Source organism: Sus scrofa, chromosome 15, assembly GCF_000003025.6.
Source record: "Sus scrofa isolate TJ Tabasco breed Duroc chromosome 15, Sscrofa11.1, whole genome shotgun sequence".
Taxonomy (NCBI): Eukaryota; Metazoa; Chordata; class Mammalia; order Artiodactyla; family Suidae; genus Sus; species Sus scrofa.
This window is the reverse complement of record NC_010457.5, coordinates 50,448,041-50,473,644: the sequence shown is the minus strand read 5'-3', so window position 1 is coordinate 50,473,644 and position 25,604 is coordinate 50,448,041. Positions and strand designations below refer to the sequence as shown.

Below are 25,604 nucleotides of genomic sequence, written 5' to 3'. Positions count from 1 at the left end.
GATGTACATAAAACTCTTCATCAGGAATTTCTGCTGTAACACAGTAGGTTAAGAATCTGACTGCAGCAGCTCAGGCTGCTGCAAAGGCAAGGATTTAATGTGTGGCCTGGAGCAGTGGGTTAAAGGATCCCGCATTGCCACAGCTGCAGGTGGGATTCAGTCCCTAGCCAGGGGACTTCCACATACCATTGATAGGGCCATTAAAACAAAAAAACAAAAAAACAAAACCCCTCTTTACCAAACACAATTTACATTTTCATGTGCTCATGGTAGCATTATAATACTATATTATTGTCTTTCTACATGAAATAATCTGGAGGATATTTCATGTAGAAGGCAGGTTTGATATCTGACCTAAGATCATATAATTAATTGGTAAGAAAACCTGGATTTGAATCCAGCTCTAACTCCAAAGCCCACATCAGTTGCCTTGTCTAGGGCTGCCTGTTGATAAAAGATATCAGGAGGAACACTATTCTGTGCTTCTAAGGCAACTTTGCGTAAATCTGTTTATGACTGTGTCCAGCAGCTTGTCTAAGGAGGATAAAAAAATGTAAGCTTCGTCTATTGTACAAGGTCCATCTCCCAATCAGAACTGTCACATCAAATCAGGACACAGCTTCTATTGTGGGTCACTAGTGCCATGTGGTGTATGTACTGTCTGACTTTACTCAGTACTACATCCCAGTGGGCGCAGCTAAATCTTCGTATTAGGAAAAATAACAAAGGAATTAAAGGATTTTACATGAGCATCAAAATTTCATCCTCATATCAGAATCTGAGGTGATTTCCAGAAGAAGGACTTTGTTGTGCAAAAGAGGTCATCTCATTAAGAAATGGAAGACAAATCCCATTCCTTTCGCTTTTCTAAGGTGTTTTTTGTTTTTTTTTTTGTTTTTTCCCCTGTATAAGGCTTTTTTTTTTTTTTTGGCTTAGAGCTAGCCATTTTTTTTTTTTTCCTTTTTTTTTCTTTTTAGGCTACACCCATGGCATATGGAGATTCCCAAGCTAGGGGTCCAATCAAAGCTACAGCTGCCGGCCTATACATAGCCACAGCAATGCAGGAGCCAAGCCATGTCTGTGACGTACACCACAGCTCATGGCAACGTCAGATCCTTAACCCACTGAGCGAGACCTGGGATCGAACCCACAACCTCATGGTTCCTAGTCGGATTTTGCTGCGCCATGATGGGAACTCCAAGAGCTAGCCATTCTTGTCAATATGTCAATAGCTGTTGCTTTTGGAATAGTAAAACTGATCTCTCCATTGCTTTAACTCCAAATTGGTGATGAATGAAATGAATGAAGGAATTAATGGATTGGAAGAAATAACATAAAAAAAAATGTTGGTGTTGCTGCTGTGGCACAGTGGGTTAAGAATCTGACTACAGTGGCTCAGGTGGGTGCAGAGGTGCAGGTTCAATCCCTGGCCTGGTGCAGTGGATTGAAGGATCTGGCATTGCCACAGCTGAGGCTCAGTTTCATTCCATGGCCCAGGAACTTTCACAGCCATAAAATGAAAAAAAAAGTGTTATTGGTATTATTAAGGACTTGGTACTAAAACAGTAGAAACGATGCATTGTTTAGCTTCAAGTTATGTTTTACTTTTAGAGGTTATACACTTCCATTTTTCTTGAAACTATAAAACAAAAAATGGTAAAAATATGTATAGGCACTTCATAAAAAGTAAATGAAAATAGTTGAATAATCTTTAATATTCAGCTTTGCTAGTAATCAAAAATTATATTTTCAACAATATTTTTTTTACCCATCAAACAACAAATATCCCCTAAATATCGTGTTTAGTGCTGGTGAGGATGAAGACATTTGGCCAACTCCTACAATGGTAGCGGTTATTGCAGTTTACATTGTCCTTTTGAAAATAAATTTAGTCACATGTGATATGCATTAGTGCATATTTATTGCAAAGGTAATGGTCATAAAGTTGCATCACAATTTCATTTATCTGTATATTTATTGAATCACATACTTTTTGCCTTCATGGAACTTATTGTCAGGTAAAGGCACATTGATACATATGAATAACTATATATTAGTACAGAGCATTATGGAAAGATAAGGAAAGGAATATAAGCCAGAATTTGTGTTGTTCCAAAAGGGCTCCACATATGATGTGCCAACTAAACTAAGCCTAAAGGATAAGGATGGGCTGTAAGCAAATAGCACTTTGGGGAAAATGGAAAACATGAGCGCTACTTCCAGGGGAAAGAGCATTTGACCCCTAAAAGAATTGAGAGATGGTCCCTTTATTATCCTGGTGGTGAAGTGATTGGGCACAAAGCTAGAGATGTCAGCACGAACCAGATCATGGAAGGTCTTCCTTGAAAGCCATGTCAGAAAACAGGAATCTTATCCAAAGGATTGAAGGGTTTTAAGACAGAATGACATGTTTGAATTTATATTTTGCAAAATTCATTCTGCCTGTAGAATATAGAATGGATTGAAGGTGGGCAGGCAAGAACAAATGAAGACAGACCAATTGTAGAATTTTAGGGGAACAATGGTGGTTGGTAACCCCTGTAGTAGGAAGAGGGATAAAGAGCTGGTAGGAAAATTGAAATATTTGGGATTCAGAACCCATAGAGTTCAGTGATGAATGGAATATGAGGGCTGAGCAAAGGGAAAATACATGATGTCCAGCTTAGGGAACTCAGTGAATATTACTTAGGCCAAAGAATGCGTCTAGGTTGCTAAGCAGTAATTTCTGTTTTAGGCTAAGAAATCTGTGGGATCTATGGGGACATTTAGGTAAAAACGTCTAGAGGCAGTTGAATGTAGGTTTTAAGCTGCAGAGAGAGAACTGTGCTGAAGATGTAAATTCCTGTCTTTTCGGAATGTAGATGGTGAGTAGAGAATTAGAAAATCAATGATTGAAGCTAACATTGAGAAATAACTAAATATTAAATAGTAAGGAAATAGTAAGAACAAAACTGACATACTTACTCTCAGTCATTAAGAACTGGTTCATACAACATTGTAAGTCAAGTATACTCCAATAAAATTTTTAAAAGAGAAAAGAATTGGTTTAATGAAAAATTAATATCATCATGATAAAATGAGACGGCATCTTAAAAAAAATCCTATTCACATAAAGACAAAAGATTAAATATAGATCTGAAAAAGATAAGAATGAAATATACCAAATTATGAATAGTCTCAGTCTTTGGGAATTTGGTGACAGTGGACAACAATGTTATATATATATATCTATGGGTGTGTGTATACACAGACACACACACCCCCATAGATATATGTATATAATTGTATGCATATATAACATGTATATAATTTGTTTTACATATGTATATGTGTATATGTATTAAATATATATATGTATGTACATAATTTGTGCTTTTCTGTAATTTAGTGTTTTATAATAAGCCATAATTTTCAGTAGAAAATACATCATAAAGACAATTTTATTGTATTTGATTTTACTGGAATATTTGCAAGTTACAGTGTCATCATAAAAGATTTTACAAGAGTGTTTTCTCGGCAGAATTTCTCAATAGATGGCAATACAAAATGTAGTTGTAAATTTAATCTTTTGTGTTCCACCCGAACAAAAGCAGCATATATAATGGGGAAAATACTATTTCTAGATGTCAATCAAGAGATTTTTCTAGGGAGAATCTGCTCCTTCGAACCCTTAAGCAAGTTGTTTAACCTCTGAGGGCTTGGATGACTTCTCAGATAAGAGAGTTGGCCAAGATTTTATCTAAGATGCTCTCCTACTCTGTTTTGCCTAAGTCCAGGTCACATAGAAAAAATTGTATCAGACCATGTTCCAGTCAAATCAGCCTCTATTTATTCAGATACGTGACTAAATGGTCACAGAGTTTTTTAAAATGTGACCTGACATTTAATGGAAGTATATTTATTTCAGAGGGAATTTAGTGATGTTTTCGTTTTCTGCCTTTTGTTTCATTTTTTGTCCTAAAAAGATGGAAAGTCCCTACAGAACATAAAACACTAAGCTCTTCCTGAAAGGTAATTTTCCAAGAATTGAAAAATATGAGAATGGTGTTTGATTATTTGGTTTTCTGTCATTCAGTGTTCCATTAAAACAACCATTTTTCCATAACTATGAATGGCCTCACCCTTGAAAACTGTCAGTTACAAATGAAAAGTGATAATATTCTGAAAGCAAAATGTTTCCCAAATCCCACTAGCTTTTCAGATGAATCTGAAACCTAGTTCTTGGCCCACATTCATATACACAAATATATCCACTGTGGGGGGAGAGGGATTAAGAAACAATTTTAAGCCCTATCTCAAATACTGTTTTCAATAAAATATTACCCTTTTATTTTTACATTTTAAAATGAATTATTTTTATCAGCTTTACAATCTAAGTCCTTCCATTTTATTCTCGCAGTGATGTATTCATTGTATATTTTTGCCCTGATTCATTCATTTCAATATATTAAAAGTTAGACACCATGACGTAAAATCTAGAAGTTGCCATAGTTGAGTTTTCAGGGGCTTTTATATTCCTTCACTGCAACAGAGAATGTCTGTGTGTCTGTGTGTGTATTATTCTAAGTGTTTATTTAGAACACATTTTAAAATATTGAAAAACAAAACAGTTAATAAAAATTTAAATCATCAATAATCCCACTAGACATGGAAGAAACCATTGGGCTAAATTTGGCCTCTTATGTTAAAATCTCTTTGGCCAAACTGTTATTATGGGAACAGGTGTCTCATGCAGAATCTGATTGCACATTGCTTGTTTCCATTAAAGGACAAGGCACATTCAGAACTAGTGTAAAATCTCCGGCGGAGACCCAATTTCAGAAGTCAATTTTGCAAATGACTCAGGCAAGAGCTAAAATGGGAGATGATTTAAACACCAAACCAAAACAAAAAAACTTCCCCTGTGGCCTTGGGGAGAAAAGTCACTTGTGTTAGTGTAGCTGAAAAAAAAAGTAGCTCCGTCCTGCTTATTAGAACAAACATGATCTCTCCCTCATTGAAAGTGTACATACAGAATTACTTTATACTGGCCTTAGGGCTCAGGCTGTATACTGAGACAGCTGTCTTTCTTGGATTTGGTGGTGATTCTGTGTCTACATCTCAGAAAACTCTTAAAGAAAAGCATGTAGAAATCAGAGCTCTTAGAGCCAAGTAGATTCAGTAGTTTAGTAAAGATGTTAGAGTCAACTCTTTAAAATGTGAGTTCTAAGGAACATGGCTTGTAGCTGTACCTAACTCTTTGACCCTTTACATTCGTGGCACACATGTATGCATACCATGACCTCAGTTAGAATGCCGTTCCCTATTTTTTCCCCCTCTTCCATTCCTGCCTCCATGTTATGCTGAGGTGCAATCTTCCCTACAATGCCTGTCACAGACTCTCCAATGAAGAGAATTAGACTTTCTCTCCTCTGTGCTCTGTGACATTTTGCTTATAGTTCTGGTATACTGTCAGCATGCTTGTCATTGTTCTGTAATTATTTGTCTGTAATCTGTCAGCTTCTTGAGGAAATTAACTATGTCCTAGCTATCTTTGGTCTCAGTGTCCAGTACCTAGAACACTGTCTAACCTTAGTGCACCTGTACACTATGTCAGTTTAATAAAAAGATTGAATATAGTAAGGTAAGTAATGATATTTTGGGGAATAATGAATGTGCTTTTATAAGCTCTACTAATACCTGAAGTTTCTTGTGTGAGGAACTGAGAAGGGCTCTTCAGATTTCTTTGAAAGCAGCGTAAGTAACAAATTCTATTCTGCAGAATTTAAGATCCGTTCAATGGAATAATATCTTTGGCAGATACTGTATAGGAACGACACAGGTGAGGTGAACTATGCAAATGCAGTGATATAAAACATTTCCATTTTTATTAGAGGTTGGGAAGAAGGCAGATAGTTTCTGAGTTTTAAAAAAGAAAACTTTTATTGGGGCCTAGGGAAAGAGTCTGTGTTTCATAAATTGCATTAAATATTTGGTATGTAAAATTCCTGCTGCTTTTCTGCATTAAATGAGTAAGATGCATCCCCCATCTAATTAAGTAACCATATGGAGACAAGTTCCATTTACATAAACAAAAGCAGAGAACCCAGCTCTACTGTGCTGTCTTAGATTATGTAACTTGGTATCCCTGTTATTACTTTCTGCTCTGACTTGCATATTTCTGTGGGCCAAATATACTCACAGACATTGAGTGGAATTTAAAGAGCTATTTTTAAGGTGCCTTGCTCTGTTTAAATATTGCAGTGAGAGGGACCCTAGAATGCTGTGCAGTTTCCTATGTTTAATAACCGTGTGCCTGTTAAAGCCAGTAGTTTTGGGATCTGGCCAACAGGAAATCTATTGTGTATTATTATCCTGCTTTGCTGGACAGCCCTGTGCTCGGTGTATGGTTTAACCATTCATTCACTGTAAGTTTATTGAATAAATAAATGTTCCACAGCATGTTTTCAGACCTAACACGATTGCTCTAACATGCATATGGGTTGCACATAGTAAAGAAGTATTGTAAATAATAATTCATATCATGGAGGGCCCTGGGATGAAAATAATAACAATCACAAATTGAAATATAAATATTAGGATACTAAGATTTGCGATGGAAGTCTAAATCATAATTATAATTCTCTTTCCTTTGTTTGCTGTTCTATATCCAGACAATGATGCTGATGGAGTTAGTAGGGGTGGCTGTGGGAGATCCCCTCATGATTCAGTGGTAACGAGCTTGACTAGCATCCAAGAGGATACAGGTTCAATCCTTGGCCTTGCTCAGTGTGTTAAAGGATCTGATGTTGCCTTAAGCTGTGGTGTAGGTCACAGACATGGCTTGGATCTAGTGTTGCTGTGGCTATGGCATAAGCCTGGTACTGTAGCTCCAATTTGACCTCTAGCCAGGAAACTTCCTTATGCCACAGATGCAGCTCTAAAAAGAAAAGAAAAAAAAAAAATAGTGGTGGCTGTGGTGTCATATTATGTAACATTTTATTCTTAACTGTATTTTTAACATGTATTGTCTCATGTAACATCACAAAATACTAAACCTTCATTTTATAGATGAGAAAAATGGAACCTCAGAATTAAGTTACTCACCCAAGGTCACAGAGTTAAACCAGGCTTTAAGTCAGGTTATTTGATGCTAAAATTCTTTTGTTTGATCAGATTTAGTCTTTGCTTTATGGTGGGGTTATTATTTGGACTTTGGAACAAATGTACGTTTGTATCAGTAAGAAGACAAGTGTACCTTGGAGATAGAAGAGAAAAAAGAAACGTATTTCAAAGTACTTTAGAAAATAATTTAGAATTTCTTAAAATCTCTGAAGGCTCAACTTCATTTATACTGTAACCCCATGGAATGCCAGCATACTGATGGTCCAGGGTGTTATGAATCCCAATTTGGAGTGACTTTGGCCTCTAGTGTGCCCTGTCCCATTACAAACTTCACATCTCAAGCAGTCAAATGTTGGCCATTTCATAAGGTTAAACATAACAGTATGACAAAAGCCCTGGTTCCAGTCCCTTTAATTTTGTTGAAATTCACTTGTGTCCTGGTATATTCCTTATATTTTAATGGGAGTTTGAGTGGTTAACTATTCCTGCTTAAAAGATATGAAACTCTTTCTAAATGAAACATGGCAAAATCCTTCTCATTATTTTATTCTCAAACATGCCGATTCTTTGACTGCTTTGTTGGTTTCTGACTTTGGTGAGGATGCCTAGTCAGTTGAATATAATTAGTTGCATACTTGCTGTGCTATTCTCTCCAAAATATTTTCTCAAAACCTTCTCCAGGTCTGTCCATAACACATTCATGCTGACCTGGAATTACAGTACAGGCAACGGGATCACTATGATCTTTAGGATGAATATTTTACTTAGTGAAAGTGGTGAAGCACCACATAGATAACGTCTCATTTTATCTCATCTGCTTTTGGTTTTTTGAACTTTACACTGTTGCCATAAGGCAGGCACACAATCACTGATTCTATCCAACTTCTTTTTTTTTTTTGAAGTTTTGATCATTTTTTTAATTCGAGTGTAGTTGATTTACAATGTTTTTACTGCTGTACAGCAAAGTGACCCAGTCATACATATATACACATTCTTTTTCTCATATTATCTTCCATCATGGTCTATCCCACAAGACTGGATATAGTTCCTGTGCTGTACAGTAGGACCTCACTGCCTACGCATTCTAAATATAATAGTTGGCATTTACTAACCCCAAACTGCCAATCTGTCCCATCCCTCCCACCTTCCTCTGGGCAGCCACAAGTCTCTTCTCCATGGCTGTGAGTCTGTTTGTGTTCTGTAGATAGGTTCAATTGTACCCTATTTTACATTCCACATATAAGTGATATCATATGGTATTTGTCTTCCTCTTTCTGACTTACTTCACTTAGTATGAGAATCTCTGGTTGCATCGATATTACTGAAGATGACATTATCTATCCAACTTTTAATGGTTCATTTGTTTGAACTGGACTGCAACGGAGTTGTTAGGTGTTTGGAGTCAGAGATCTGTGTTCTAAGTCCTCACTAGCTCTATGTCTTTTAGGCAAGACATGTAAATTGAAGCATTTTCTCAAAGGCAGAAGGGGACCCTTATGGTCCCCACCTTGGAGGATGTTGTAAAGCTTAAATGACTTAATCCCGGTAGAAGGTTTATTACCATAAACTGTAATCAATAAATGGCAGCTCTTATTTTTACTCTCTGCTAACATAATTTCCATGGGGTTTTTTTTTTTGTTGTTGTTGTTTTGTTTGTTTTTTGTTTATTTTCTCTTACCACAAATTACTAACACTGAGAGCACTGGGATTTAATAAAGTGAAGCTTGAAGCTCCGGCTTTGTTTTAGAAGGAAAGATCTAGTTGTATCCATGAGGAATATTTTCTGCAGAAACAACAGAAAATCTAACTAAAAGTAGCTTAACTAGGCAGGGATTTTAAAAAATGACAAATTATCTGGAGATGGTTGCCTCCTGGTATATGTTCAGCCTCTGCGTTGTCAGAGCTGGAACCTCTGTGCCCCCTTTCAGCTTTCCTCGTGGTCTTCCCCAGTTCAGACAGAAACAGAAGATAGAAAGGTTACTACCCACTGTCTTTATTCCTTTCATCAGAAAAAGAAAAGCTTCCTCAGAAACTTCTGTTTCTGACTCCTTTGCCAGCGACGGCTGTCACGTGACCATTCCTACCTGGGAAGTGGTAAAAATCAGTCTGTGACTTTTCCTGCCTCTGCTGTCTGCGAGAAGGCACTTCGCAGTGTTAGTCACCAACATTTGTCACACCAGGTTTAACACCTTGAATTCTAAAGCAGTGGCACATGTATGGAGATTGGAGGAAAATTGACCTTGAAGCCCCAAATTCCCTGACAGTCTTCCTTAAAACCATTTATTAAAATATTACTGACCCCTCACCTCCCCTCCCCCGCCACAAAAGGCAGGATTTGCCTGCAACTTCTAAGCCCCAGCTTAGAACTTGGGTGGGCAACTTCCCACCCCCGTGGGATGAGAAGGGGAGTATAGTGCTGGGGGAGCAGCCTTCTTGTGGCAAGGAAGGCATCTGAAGGGTAAGGCACTTCTATACCAGGAATTCAAGGCTGAGCTCAGGAGGGGAAAGGGACAGAGGGAACAGTGTTACGTAAACCCCACTGCTAGCACCTCACTATACATACAAAGCAAACACACACACACAAAAGGAACATATGTAACTCTTCCCTTTGCACTTATTTCATTCCTTTGTTGGAAGGATGCCAATAAAATGTAATATAAAAATGAACAGTAGTAAGTATATATGAATGTCTTCACCTTTTACCTTCGTAAATTGATGTTTTTCATGTTTTTGTTTGTTTGTTTTGTTTTCAGGGATTCAAGCCTTTTCCCTACACATACATGCTACTTGCATGACTTCAGGAGTAGTTAAGCTAGGACATTACATTCTGCCTTTTTAATTTATTTTTTGTTTTGTTTTTTTCTTTTAGGGCCACTCCTGTAGTGTATGGAAGTTCCAGGCTAGGGGCCAAATAGGAGCTGCAGCTGCCGATCTACCCCACAGGCACAGCAACACCAGATCTTTAACCCACTGAGCAGGGCCAGGGATCAAACCCTCGTCCTCATGGATACTAGTCAGGTTTGTTACCACTAGCCACAATGGAAACTCCAAGATTGACTGATTCTTAATGGAGGTCCTTAATAACACCAGCACATTTCGGGCAGACTTTTCCATTCCACTCTGCTGCTCTCTGTTCCAGATGAACATTGAACTTGTTCTTTTATCTAAAGGGGATTTCTAAAATAACAGTTTGGTACCATAAATGTTTTCAGATCTCTGTGTTTCGTGAATTGGATAGTTAAAATTTGATTTGTTTTAGGATACGGTGCCTTTATCATTTTACTTAGAGGTTAAATGTGGTCTCACTATGTACATGGAAATTTTTTGTGTAACCCCAACCTACCCCAGCCCTATTTGGTCATTACTTCAGGCATTCACATTGCTATTAGTTAAGCAAAAGTGCATCATTCAGAACTATACGTCTGCCTGTGTTCATTCAGGCTGCCACTGTGGGCCTCTGCATATAAGTTTTATCAGGTGACCCTTTTCTGCAACAATGAATTACTTTGGACAGAGCTCAAGCCCCCGTAGGGTGTGAGCTGTTTGATGCCCATATAAAATCTTTTAATACCTTTGTCATTTCCTCTAACACATGGATTTACAGAATCCCGAGGGGACTTGGTTTTTATTGAAGATAGAAATTGCCATGAGCAGTCAGTAACAAAATGAATTAATATATGATATATTTTATGAAGTCCATTGTAAATATAATTTAAAGCATTAAAGAAGAAAAAAAAAAAAAACAGAAAACAAAAAAATGTTCTCAGATCCTATCCTGAAACCTTTCTTATTCTATGGGATGCATGTACCTTTTATTTTCTGAGGGAGTTTATCAAATTTTTATGACTTTAAATTGTTTGCTCTCTTATTATTTCCAGTATTTGCTTTATGATGATTTTTTGGCCCTTCCATGAGTTAGCTTTTCTATCTATATGAGTTAACTTTTTTTTCATTATATGCCCACACCTTTGGCATATGGAAGTTCCTGTCCAGGGACTGAATCTGAGCCATAGCTATGACCTACACCACAGCTCTGGCAATGCAGATCTTTTAACCATTGTGCCAGGCCAGGGATCAAACCCGCATCTCCACAGGGACCTGAGCCACTACATTCAGATTCTTAAGCCAGTGCACCATGGCAGAAACTCTATGAGTTAACTTTTTAATTCCAAATACATTTGAAAGCTTATAATATCTCAAATACTTTAATATGTGAGGACTCTACCCACCACCTCAAATTGATATATTTAATGGACAAAAATTAGTAGAAACAAACTATTGTGTTTATTTAATTCAATGGCATACATAGTACTTGTATATTCCCATTGGCAAGGAGCCTTTTTCATAACTCAGTGTCATTTATTTTCTTCCTTATACAGACATAATTATAGGTGGTTGTACCTTTTATGTCCTACCCCCCCTTACATTTGATCATACTAAAAGTTCTTAAAACAGGAGATTGCCACACCTATTTTGCTTACTCATTTAGGTTCTGGACTTGAGTGTGAATGATAGGAGAGACTCTGTTCAAAATTACATTGATGGGACCCAGAAAGCCAGGTTAGGGTACAGGTGTGCACCCTGTTGCTAAGCTTTATCCTGATGAACAGGATTGCTCTTCCAGTGGTTTCATTAGGTCCCTTTCCCCTTTAGTCATAAAGACTGGTTTGCTTTGAATGCTAGTTACCCTTTCCAGGGCATGGTTGATCTGGGTATTGCAATCCTTGCTTGCTTTGTTCTTTCTCTGAAATGGCCATGGGAAGGCAGAAGATAGGTTCCTCTTGGTCATCTTCATATTGCTCAGCAGTTACTTCTTTCTTCTTCCACTTTGTGGTAGTTTCTCTCTCTCTCTCTCTCTTTTTTTTTTTTTTTTTTGTCTTTTTTGCCTTTTTCTAGGGCCGCATCTGTGGCATATGGAGGTTCCCAGGATAGGGGTCTAATCAGAGCTGTAGCCACCGGCCTTTGCCAGAGCCACAGCAATGCTATATGAGAGCTGTGTCTGCGACCTATACCATAGCTCACGGCAATGCCAGATCCTTAACCCACTGAACAAGGCCAGGGATTGAACCCGCAACCTCGTGGTTCCTAGTTGGATTAGTTAGCTGCTGAGCCATGACAGGAACTCCTGTGGTAGTTTCTTAGGATTCAGTTCCTTGTTGAATGTAGTAAGAAGCAATGAAGCAGAGTCACCGCTTCTGCTTTTTTCTTTTTATCGTGTTCTCTCCACTCCTCAGTTCCCTACCCTTAGGAGAGACTCATACCTCTTTTGTTTACTTAGGCAAATGTAACTATAAGTGTTCAACTAAAAACTCATAGCTTTTAGTGATTTATTTTAGTTCTTAGCCTTGAAAGTGAGATGGTATATGGGGCAGGAGGGCTGGGGTAAAGAATGATGGTCAAAGGGCGAGCAGGATAAATGTGTATTCTTTTTAGAAGGTTTAATAATTTGGGGAAGAAACTCTATCCAAAGGGGAATACCAGACAATCTCCAAAGTTTCATAGGTAAAGGAAGCAGACACTTTGAAATCTCTTGGGCATGTCTTATGATGGAGCACCCTTCACCAACATCACTATGTTCACACTCATTTTTTATGGAGAACCAGATCTATTCCCACCATTATTTCAAAATTTTGAAGCAGCTTGGGATCTTCATGGAACACTTCAGGGTAGCCACTCAACAGACTGAACTGTAAGATTCAACCTCTCACCCCAGAGATATTTATCCCAGTTCTTTCAGCAAAGGTATACATATTCAAAACTGTAGCTTGAGGGGATCTCCTATTCATTTTCACTTGTCCAGTAATACTGAATGAGTATCTGCCTAAAGGTACCACATCTCATTAATTCAATCTCTAGAAGATAATTCTTCTGCACAAGCCTTACAGGCATGCTGTCTCATGATACAAAGTTTCCCAGCACAGATTCCTAGAGCCGGTTGTGCTTTGTGGCCTGATGTACATGCGGCCAGTAGTGTAGAGTGTGTTCTAATATCTTCTTCAATTTCTCAGGAACCGACAATGGTGAAGTCCTCCCTGAATCCATCCCGTCAGCTCCTGGGACACTGCCTCATTTCATAGAGGAGCCAGATGATGCTTATATCATCAAGAGCAACCCCATTGCACTGAGGTGCAAAGCGAGGCCAGCCATGCAGATATTCTTCAAATGCAATGGCGAGTGGGTCCATCAAAACGAGCATGTCTCTGAAGAGAGTCTGGATGAGAGTTCAGGTAAGAATGAGAACCATTCAGAAGAATATGTGGTAGTTTCTCAGATTCTCATGTTATATGGCTGGGAAAAACTACAAAGGCCACCCACCATTACCTCATTGGGATGAGATCATATTAACAACATCCCAAGAATATAAAAATAAGATGCTTTAAATGACTCCACAACTCCTTTGTGAACCTACTCCAATGTGGTAGAGGGGCATTTTTCATTTTCCTGCTCTATGTAACTTTAAGACCTAATTTTGTCTGAAAGTTAATATTCTTACTGGAAGGAAAACTAGGCAGTCACTGTTTTCATTTTCTGAATTCTAAATATTTTTCAAGATATAAATCTTTCACAAAATACCTTTTTAAGCAGTATAAATTCAGTTTCTCTGAGCTTCCTCCTGGATATTATTCTTGTGCCCTTTATTCTCCACAGTTGGTGGTTTCTGAGTCTTCTTTAAGTTCTTTGGATTACTGTGTAATGGTAGAGCCCAAATTAGATGACTAAATTTGAATGAGATCTCCACTATAAAAGAATTTCAGGAGTTCCCAGTGTGGCATAGTGGAAATGAATCTGACTAATATCCATGAGGATGCAGGTTAGATTCCTGGCCTCACTCAGTGGGTCTGGATCCAGTGTTGCCATGAGCTGTTTGCAGACACAGCTCAGGCACTCAGGATCTGGCATGGTTGTGGCTGTGGGATAGGCTGGCAGCTGCAGCTCCGATTCAACCCCTAGCCTGGGAACTTCATATGCCACAGGTGTAGCCCTAAAAATTAAAAAAAAAAAAAAGAATGAAAAAAGAGGGAAAAGAGTTTTAGCACCATTTTTGTTAATTTCACTGATGAGAGGTGATGATAAGAGTAGTTATCTTAGTAGACAGTGTTTATTGAGCACTTACCATATACCAGGCCTTATCTAAGCATCTGGTAGATATTACCTTACTATCTTTTCAACAGCCTTCTAAGGTAGGTAATGCTGTCGTTGCCTTCTTAGAGCCCAAGGAGATTATGTAAGCTATAGGCTTATGCTGGATCTCAGAGTAGATTATTTGACTCAAAACTTTCAAAAATTTTTAACTTTTTATCTTAGTATATAATGGAAATAGTGCATACTTTTGAACTTTGGCTCCTCAGACTACTTGAAAATTTAGCGTGATCCTAAATCCAATCTGGTGTTACTCTAGGTTAGTACTGGATTTACTCACTCATTATCAGGTTTTGAATAAGTCAGAAAGCCTGAGTATAATTAAGAAGTAAGTCAGCTCTTTGATACATGAGGCTAGACCTTCCTGAGTATTCGAAGAAGGCTAAGAGGCAAGCACTGATCTCTAGGCCTTTACACCTACTAACAGGTATAAGAACAATATACCCATAAGCACAATGCAGATGAATTTACTATAATGTCTGAAGAGAGGTAGTTGGTGCCATGGAGGATTAAAAGAAAAAAAAAAATCACATCTAACTAGGATTTTCCAGAAAGATGTGGAAGCCATAGCATTTGAAAGGGACATTAATGAATATGTAATTTAAATAGGCATCATTGGATGCTGCACACTATGGGGGAAAAGGAGTCTCCAGGGTTTGATGGTCAACATTAGCAAATGAAAGCAAGGTGATTTCACAGAACCAGAATGAAATATCTTCAAGTTTGTTTGGAAGCAAAAAGACCCAGAATATTCAAAGCCATACTGAGAAAGAAAAATGGAGCTGGAAGAATCAGGCTCACTGACTTCAGACTATACTACAAAGCTACAGTCATCAAAACTGTGTGGTATTGGCACAAAGACAGAAATATAAATCAGTGTAACAGGATAGAAGGCCCAGAATTAAACCCACAGGCACCTACAGTCAACTACTCTGTGACAGAGGAGGCAAGAATATACAATGGAGAAAAGACAGTCCCTTCAATATGTGGTGCTGGGAAAACTGGACAGCCACATGTAAAAGAATGAAATTAGAACACTTCCTAACACCATACACAAAAATAAACTCAAGGATTTCCCCTCATGGTGCAGCAGAAATGAATCCGACTAGGAACCATGAAGTTGCAGGTTCGATCCCTGGCCTTGCTCTGTGGGTTAAGGATCCAGCATTGCCTTGAGCTGTGGTGTAGGTCACAGACATGGCTCGGATCCTGTGTTGCTCTGGCTGTGGTGTAGGCTGGCAGTGGTAGCTCCGATTTGACCCCTAGCCTGGGAACCTCCATATGCTGTGAGTGTGGCCCTAAAAACAAATAAATAAATAAACTCAAAATGAATTGAAAATCTAAATACAATACTGGACACTGTAAAACTCTTAGAGGAAAACATAGACCAAAAACTCTCTGACATAAACCACAGTAATATCTTCTCAGATCCACCTCCTAGAGTAATGAAAATAAGAACAAAAATAAACAAATGTGACTAAATTGAACTTACAGATCTCTGCACAGCAAAGGAAACACTAAACAAAACAAAAAGAGAAGCCATACAATGGGAGAGAATCTTTACAAATGAAGAGACTGATAAGGGATTAATCTCCAAAATTTATAAACACCTCCTACAGCTTAATACCAAAAAAACACAAACAACCCCATCAAAAAATGGGTAGAAGATCTAAACAGATGATTCTCCAAAGAAGACATACAGATGGCCAAAAAACACATGAAAAGATGTTCAACATCACTCATTATTAGAGAAATGCAAATCAAAACCACTATGAGGTACTACCTTACACCATCCAGAATGGCCATCATCAAAAAGTCTACAGTCAATAAATGCTGGAGAGAGTGTGGAGAAAAGGGAACCCTATTGCACTCTTGGTAGGAATATAAATTGGTGCAACCATGTGGAAAACAATATGGAGATTCCTCAGAAAACTAAAAATAGAATTACCATTTGATCCAGCAATCCCACTCCTGTGCATCTATCCAGAGAAAACCATGACTCAAAAAGAACATGTACCTCAATGTTCATTACAGCACTATATACAGTAGCGAAGCCATGGAAACAACCTAAATGTCCATCAACAGAGGAGTCAATAAAGAAGCTATGGTACAAATACATTATGGAATATTACTCAGCCATCAATAGGAAAGAAATAATGGCCTTTGCAGCAACATGGATGTACCTAGAAATTATCATGCTAAGTGAAGTTAGACAGTGAGACACCAACATCACATGCTATCATTTATATGTGGAATCTAAAAAAATGATACAATGAACTTCTTTGCAGACCAGATACTGACTCACAAGACTTTGAAAAACGTATGGTTTCTAAATGAAGCAGGCTGGCAGGTGGGGAAGGGCTGAGTTTTGGGATGGAAATGATATAAATTGGGTTGTGATGATCATTGTACAACTATAAATTAGTAAACTTCATTGAGAAATTAAAAAAAAGGAAATATGCAAAAAAAAAAAAGAGAGAAGCACATTCTCCTAAAGTAAGAGTATTTAAAAAAAAATAAAAAAAATAACGGGAAAACAGTTCAGTCAATGTCGTGGAAGGCCTCAAGTATCAGAGTGAGAAGTTCCTTACTTAATTTTATGGATACTTTGCTGGTGGCGGGAATTGATTACAGTGAGCTGGGAATGCAGTGGCCTTGAAGCCATGCTTCAAAAGATGAATTTGTACAAGCATTTGGAATGGTAAGGAAAAACAGGATTGGGGGAAGTTAGGAAATTAGATAATTTATTTGAGAATATAAGATGAGCTTCCAGAGCAGGGGCCACAGAAATAAGAAATAGATATCTGATGTGAGAAACACTTTAATAAATCAGACTTAATAGCTGAATTAAAGAATAAAGAAATGAATAAAGGAGAAATCAAAATTAATCTCAACAGAAGAAGACAGGTAATAGAATTAATGTAAGTGATCACATTGGCAAGGATAAAGTTCTGAGATCACTGGACAAACTGCATTTGAAATACTTCTGGGAAACAGTGAAGAGATACAGGTCTGAAACTTGGTAGAATTCAGAATTAGAGAAGTAGGTTTGGTCATCATCAGTAAGGATTGAAGCCATGGAGTCATCAAGACAGTGGTTAATATGACAAGAAAATGTAACTAGAGATATACCTTCTTGGGAGTCAGAAAGCAGAACATGAGCTGCCAACAAAGAAGTAGAGGAAGCTCTGTCCCAGAATAAAAGGAGAAAACTTTTAAAAAGATCTTTAGGTGATGTTCTGTTGCTGCCAAGGAATCAATGAAGAAGATGGCAAAGAACTAAACCTATATATAAACAATTCTAAGCATTCAGCAGTTCTGAACTAATTTGGGATTGCAGGAGAAATGCCTGACTTCAAAAGATAAGCACCTAAAACCTTATCACAATTCCCTTTTCATTCCACTTTGGAACTAGTGTGAAGGAGAAAACAAAAGTGCTTATTTTAGAGATACTGTTCTTCAAACCAAAGCATGCTTAGAGCTCCAGAAACTAAGTGTGAGAATGGGAAGGGATCTCAGTGGTAAACCTAACATTCCTATTTTAAACATGAAATAAAGGTTCCAGAAGATAAAAGTATTTCATGGCATAGCTATTTCTAGAATCCAAAGCTCCTGATCTTCACTTCACATATATTTCCTTGACCTCTATATACAGATTCCTGTGGTCCCCTTCATAATCAAAATATTGACAGGTTCCCTTACTCTGACATAAGCATGGATTTCAGCACATGGCTCAGCATTTTCAATCATGAATCTTTGGAAAACTTCATTTTCCAAGTGTATATTCCCATAGCTCTTCCATTTCTTTATTCCTGATTATGTCTGCCTTCTTAGGGCCAATTCCTTATTCTAGGTTGTGTTTGTAGCACTGTTAGATAAGAGTTTCTAACAGCCAAGAGTATAGAGACATTTCCAGGATTTCCGGTGGAGGTTCCTTCTTTAAAGAAGGACTTGGCAAAAGTCAAAAAAAAAAAGAAGAGGACAGATTGAATCTTGGTGTCAGAAAAGCCTCCCAAGGTTGGGATCATGGATAGACCTCAGTGGATGGGTCTGGCATTGGGAGAGATTGAGTTACGAAAATAGCAGTCTTACTTTACCTTGGCGTGAGGACCTCAAAGAAGACTCTTGATGTTGTGGGAGAGAGCAGCCAAGGGAACAGCATTTACCATCTGAGCAAAAGCCTATGCAACAATGGTAGAATATGAAAGGTGTATGTATCTTATACTCAATCAGCCCAACTGGAAAGGACTCAGATGCCAGTGGCTCCATGGGGCTGTGTGTTCTATCCTCAGGCATTTGTGTCCTAGATTTTGTTCAGTAATGACCTCAAAATAGCAGAACCCCTTTGGGTAAACTGCTCCAAATAAAAGATAGGAAGAACATTGAAAGTGATCAGCTATTTTTTATGCTACTGCCAGAAAATTCTATATCTGTTCTCATTGAAAGACCTCTTGATAAGTGTTACGGCCAATTTAACACTATACCCTCTTGTAATTTCACAACATTCTGTTTTGTTATTGCTTCCACCTTCTAATTCCCTTAGCATTGCTAGGCAATTCCATGTCTTCCAGATAGGAGTGTTGATTACATTCTCTGCCTCCATGTAGAAAGTCTTCCCTCTTCACTTCCTTTAAAAAATAAAAATTAAAAAAAAAGACCCATAAAAGTCACCAATTTCAAAGGAACTTGGAAGAACAAAACAAAACAAAAAAATCATAAATGACAAAAATCTGCAGAGATTCTATGCCTCTTAAAAAAATACTGTTGAGAAAGAATTTAAATTTTAACAGCTACCTTTTTGAAAAGAATTTAATAAGCACAACCTTTTCTTCCAAGTCATTTTGATTGGATCAATAGGAAAGAAATGTCTCTCCCTGAAACTGTTTTTCTCCTGCGTAGTTAATGAAAATCGCTATCTGCCGCACACTGCAATTATGTTTGCTAAGCTCTGTATTAATAGTGGAAAAGTGGAAACTAGAGCAAGGTGAGTGGAGATATTATACCCAAAACCAATGCATAAGTGCAATTAAGCTTGGAAACTAAATGGCCTCAGGTATTGAAAAATAGATACGTTACTTCCCTTGGGTTCTTCGATGAGGGCTTGAGTACAGAGATTGACTACCTTTACAGCCTTAATGGCTTTTGATGGGGTCTGAAAAATAATTCTTGCCAGTCCAGTAGGAGCTAATGACACCAAGAGGCCAAGGACAATGGGGCCATATTTGACAAGAGGTAGAGCATTTTCCATGTTCTTTTCAGAAGTTGGACGTTACTATGTCAGTATCTTTAGCCAACAGAGCCTCCATTTCTAGAGTCCCAGAGAATTGTGCTGTTCTTTTTACTTACAGGTTTCTTTCTTCACAGAACTAATGTGAAATGCATAGGACCTGGGAGTATTCGGAGTCAACACAGAATCTTTTGTATTTCTATAAATTGGTGGCAATAAGTCCTTTCAGTTGTTAAAGGCTGCAAACTGCCTTTGGTCTTTCTGGTAATTTGGCCCCGTCATCTACCAGTTCAAATAAGAAGAAAAAGGATTGTGTGTTTTCCTGCAATTTAGCTTGGAAAACCCAGAGCTAGAGTTCTTTCCTGCAGAAAGCACAATTTATTTGACATGAGTTACTATGTTTGCACAGACACGGCTATACCTCTTAGTAATGTACACTTTTAGTTCCCTGCACAAGCCAAACCATCCTCTTTCATTTGTTCTGCCTCATTTCATTTGGAAATATGGGAAGTCTTCTTCCTTGTGCTTTCCCCTGTTGACATCTTGAGTTGAGAGGCAATCCCCATTCAGGAATCATGCCCTGAGAAAGGTTTGGATTGTTCAATAACATAGAAATGAAGAGTGTTAATATTATAATAAGGTACATGTGTGTGCACACATACACAAACACCCCCAACACAGAAAACAACAACCCACAAAACCCATTTTTGGCAATCAGGATAGTGTAGCCTCTGGGTAGCTTGAGTTATCAATAAGTTAAACCACTTCTTTATTGGTCAATAAAAATGGAGTTCCCTTACAAGGCTCTGTGGTTCTTATCTTATTCTACCTTAGAGTTATTGAACTCTAATGAGTGAAATAATGTCTATTTCAGTGTGTTATGGGAAAAGTCTCAACTCCGGTAAACTAATATTTTTCTTCTTAAAGAATATCATTTCAGGGATTTCACCATGTGTGATTTCCTTGCTAGCAACTGGACTCACTCTCTGTGGGTAAAAGGTTAATGGACTGTGTTGAGAAAAGGGAGAAGAGTAGCAATGAAAATGTATTAAATCTTTAAAGTTTCTGTCTTAACTTTGCTGTGCCGGTGATGGGGATTTGAATATAGTATCTTCCAGAAAACTGTTAATTGAAGTTACATTCAGTGATACACAAATCATCAAGGTACGTTTGGGAAGCATATATTTGAGATCATATAACACAGCAATAATCAGTCTCTCAAGTGTTCCATTGATAGTTTGTGGGTTTAAAACTCACTTTTGTGTAGAAACATTCTCCCATCCCAGATTTCTTCTTGTTCATCACTGTTTTTCAGAGGACTGACATATCTTCAAAGGTTTTCAGGAAAATATTATGAATTCTTTCTAAAATCTTGTGACAGAATATGAAGGCCTCCTCTCTTGTGTCTAATTAAACTTTTGCTACAAAAAGTTGGAGACCATTTATTCTCATTCCACTCATAGCAGGGATAGAAAGCAGCTAAGCATTTTATCTAATTTTGTAACCATTTCTGATCTTGGTCAGAGGTTTGTTATAAACCCTTGAACAGTGCCTGCGGACTTTGTTGAGCTTTTCTGTTCATACAACATTTGGATGTGTGTTTCTTTATTTGAAGCCATGATTATAAGCCTCTTAAAAAAAACTGAAGATGGTGTAGTGGTTAAGAGCATGGATAGCAGTGCTGAGTGAATACCTACTATGTTTGAAATCTGACTCTCTGTTGAGAGACTTTTCAAGGTATATATGTTATTTAGCTTCCTTTTACCTTGATTTCTCCATGTATGAATGGCAGTAATCATTATATATACCCTGTGGAACTATCATAAGAGTCATAGAACCTAATATACATAACGACATGCTTAGCTCAGATCTGGTGTATGGCAAGTTCCTATTCAAGACTAGCCTTCAAAATGATAAATATAAAATTGCTGGAGTTCCTGTTGTGGCTCAGAAGGTTAAGAACCTAGCTAGTGTCCATCAAGATGTGGTTTCAATACCTAGCCTCACTCAGTGAGTTAAGGATCTGGTGCTCCCTGAGCTGTGGTGTAATTCGCAGATGTGGCTCGGATCCTCCATTACTGTGGTTGTGGCATATTCTGGCAGCTGCAACTCCAATTCAACCCCTAGCCTGGGAACTTCCATATGCTGCGGGTGCAGTCCTAAAAGCAAAAAAAGAAAAAGAAAATTGCAATTTTTTTTTTTTTGAATGGGGCAAGTGGCTGGTGATAGGCTTCAGAAAATCAATAGAAAAATCATAAACTTTTACAATACCAAAAAGACAACAGAGCTAATATTATTAACAGAAAAACAGAAATAATTGTCTTTATAGAATGACTTTTTATTTGCCTGTGACTCACTCCATCCGTTTACATTTCATCATGGCTATTCTCAGAGCCCCTGATGGCACCTTGAGAGAAAGAAGCTGTATGATATATGCCTGACTTCAGGGCATGATCCACCAAAAGGAGGTAGTTTCAGTGACTGTGGGAATGGAAACCCATTGATGGGGGTAGCAGGGTTGACAATCAGGACAGTGTTTCCTACAAGCTGGGAGTAGGATGTCTGAGTCATTCAGGGGTTGCTGTCCTCTAAATAAGCCTCCCCTCTCCATTTCTGCCTCTTAAGTTTCTCTTCTTCCGTTATCAGGCAACACTATCAAGTTAATTTGCTTTCTTCTGCCAGACACCTCTGTGCTGATTAATTCAAATCTCCGGTGAGGGCGAAACTGGAGAGCTTGGGTGTATTCTTAGTTTCTGTACTTAAGACTGAACTTGTGGTTCTTCTGAGAAATACGTGGAGTGGTTATTATCCAGGGGAAACTAAAGAGTATTCATTAGGCATAGTGCACATTCAAGGGATGACTTTTTTTTTTTTATCAAAATACATTTTAATCCTGTTGCTAGGATGAAGTGGCAAAAAAACTGTTAGCCCTAATTAAGCATCTGCCAGTAAAATGAAATATGGTTTTACCTTTTAATTATCTCCATTTAATTTGCTACTTTCAGTAGCCTGTTGGCCTCAAGACATCTAGGCTCCCCCAAGAAAATGGAGGCACAGTTTCATGAAAAGGTTTCCCTCTGTATCAGAGTTTTAAAACTTCAAATATGGATCACATTTATGTGTCTTTACCAGAGCTTTGTCCTAGACACCAAGCTAAATGTTAGGTAAGGACAGAGCCTTTAAGTCATAGGTGTGTGGCACCCATGCCCAGAAGCTTTGGCCAATGATAAGGAGAGGTTAGGAAGCCCCTCTTGTGCATTATTGTACCAATCTGTGCATCTCCTGTCATAGCAGTTATCACCCTGAATTGTCAAAGGTTGAAATGTCTCCTGTCCAGCCTATAAGCTTCTTGAGGGTGTGAATCTCTATCATTTACTTTACGGTGGTATCTTCAGCACCTGGGACAGGGGTGGGTACATATGAGGCATGCAATACAATTTTTTTCAAATAACATATGTTGTAGGAATTCCTGTCATGGAGCAGTGGAAACGAATCCAACAAGGAACCATGAGGTTGTGGGTTCTATCCCTGGCCTCGCTCAGTGGGTTAAGGATCTGGTGTTGCCATGAGCTGTAGTGTAAGGCATAGGCACAGCTTGGATCTGGCATTGTTGTGGCATAGGCCAGCAGCTGCAGCTCCGATTAGACCCCTAGCCTGGGAACCTCCATATGCCACAGGTGTGGCCCTAAAAAGCAAAAACAACAACAAAAAATGTTGTGACCCATAAGACATCTTTGCTCTATTTCCTATGATATGGGACCCACAGCAAAATAATAATAATAGAATAGAAATAATATCATTGTGTCAAGATGAAATAAAATGATTTATTAATGGCATTAATAGAAGGAAAGAGCACTATAAGTGGTATAATAATTAATAATGGTAATATTCAAAATATGGGGAAGCCTCTCATTGTTCAAACTTGTTTCTCGGCTCCAAACCTAGGAAGAGACAAGTGAAAAACATCCCCTTATATAAGCAGTGGACCTGCTTCTTCCACTAAGTGGGCTGTTTTCTGTTTTCTTAGGAGACAGTGGAGTAAGGCAGGGCTAGCTCAGAGCCAACTCCAGGCTTTACAGGGACTGAAATACTTAGGGAGATGATGGTCTGTGAGAGAAGGCCTTGAATATGAGATGGTGGCTTTTCGTGGGGAGTTTAATTTTTTTCCTGTTCTCCCAAATTGAGCAAGGTCCCATGCTACTCATAAAGTTCTATTAGAATAGTTCTTTGGAGTTTTGTCCCTGGAAGCTGTATAGTCATTCTCATGGTTAATTCCCAGTCATAAAACATTATAATGTGGAGAACCAGGCACAGAGAAGGTAAAACACTGGACTAAAATGGTCCAGGGAAATTGACCCAGAGACTAGGATAAGAAAACAATCCCCCAAAACCTAATTTGCTGGCCTCTTACTACTTTTGTGTGGTTTGGGAATATGGGAGGAGGAAGGGGAATTTTCACCTCCCTTCTAGAATCTGGTTATTTAGTGAGCACACCACTACCAAGAACTTGAAAAGGTTGGACATCGAGTTGTAATGAGATCCTGAGCATGGAGAACCATGTCATATCCTCCCTAAGCACCCATGCCTAGGTGCATCTGAGAACTGGTTGGCAGCAATAGTCATGGCAGGATGCTACCAATGGGCTTCCTGCAAGAGTGACAGTGAGCACAGATAATAGGGGAAAGGGTGGTGTGTGTGGAGGGTGGGGGGTAGAAGGGGAGGGGGCAACTGTTAGTAGGCACAGGATGCGATTGGCGCTGAATGTTAAGTACCGTTGCAGAACTCTTTCTTTTCTGCAGAACACATTAGGACTAGGACTAGAGCTTTTATGAAAAGTTGACCAGAAATACATAAATTTCATCCTTTTTCTCTCTCCATTTCTTTCTCTTGTCTTGTGTATTTCTCTTCTTTGAGCCGTGAAGCTTATACCTTCAATTAGCTTGAAAATTCCCTAACTTTTATTCTCCCAACAGGATTAGACCTGCTAAGAGTAACTAGTGTTTCCGATCTGATAAATAAGGGGATTACAGCAATAACTGCTGTCAGCATTTTTCTCATTTAAACAAATAAAGCTGACAAATGATGAAGTTCTGTGCTGCTCTGTTATGTTTAGTACATGCAGAGCAATTATTCATACGCTGCCAACATTAGTCTATCTACAACTAAACCATTCAACAGCGTAGAAAGCTTATTAGCATACCAGTCCCATAGTCATATTTTTATCTTCTGTAAGACTCTCCTCCATAACAAAGGCTGATGGTTATAATTTGCACAATAATTTAAAGGGTTGGACTTTTCCGTGCTTATTAGAGTTCTACAAGTTATCAGGTACAATGCTCTTCTTATTTATGAGATGCCATCTCCTATTTGCCTGGGATTTTTGTTCCCCTGTAGCATTTCCTATGAACCAGTTTGCTGCCATCTTTTGAGATGAAGTACATGGCTGTTTGTACAACACAATTGGATGAACTTCAGGGCAGGAGGATGGGTGGAGGTGTCCTTACATAGAGCTGCTTTCAATGGGTGTTTCTCATGTATATGTACTTATACATATTTACATATGCATATATATGTAAAATATATCACAATATAGAGCAATAGTGAAGATGTGAGAGAGAATATACTCTTTAAAAGTTTGCATTTTAGGAGTTCTGGTTGTGACTCAGCAGGTTAAGAACCCAACATAGTGTCTGTAAGGATGGGTTCCATCCCTAGCCTCACTCAGTGAGTTAAGGATCTTCTGTCACTGAAAGTTGCTGCATAAGTCACAGATGTGGCTGGGATCTGGTGTGGCTGTGGCTGTGATGTATGCCTGTAGCTGCAGCTCTGATTTGACCCCTATCCTGGGAACATCCATATGCTGCAAGTGTGGCCATAAAAAAAAAAAAAATTATTAGGGTTGTTGTTGTTGTTATTATGGTGGAGAAAAGTATAATAGAGACAAAATATTTATGATTTTCCAAGGGTTTTCTCAGAGGGCACGGTTTGGAAAGGCTGAAGGCCTTGTGTTTGAAGAAAAAGATCTAATCCATAGAGTCACTATGTGTTTGTGAGGTGGGGGGAATGATGTCACTTGTGGCTTTTTAAAGAAGTTTCACACTGTGATGCTGCCTGAAGGAAAAATAATTCTGTT

General features: G+C 38.3%; 1 protein-coding gene across 11 annotated transcripts in view; it reads left to right on the top strand.

Moving 5' to 3' along the window:
* The window catches only part of UNC5D (unc-5 netrin receptor D), a 607,474-nt gene that overhangs the window by 330,960 nt on the left and 250,910 nt on the right, over positions 1–25,604 (top strand). For all 11 annotated transcript variants that reach the window (XM_021076135.1, XM_021076133.1, XM_021076134.1 and 8 more), the window contains exon 2: positions 13,113–13,331. In XM_021076135.1, the coding sequence (XP_020931794.1) occupies positions 13,113–13,331 (219 nt within the window). The remainder of the gene's footprint in view (positions 1–13,112; positions 13,332–25,604) is intronic.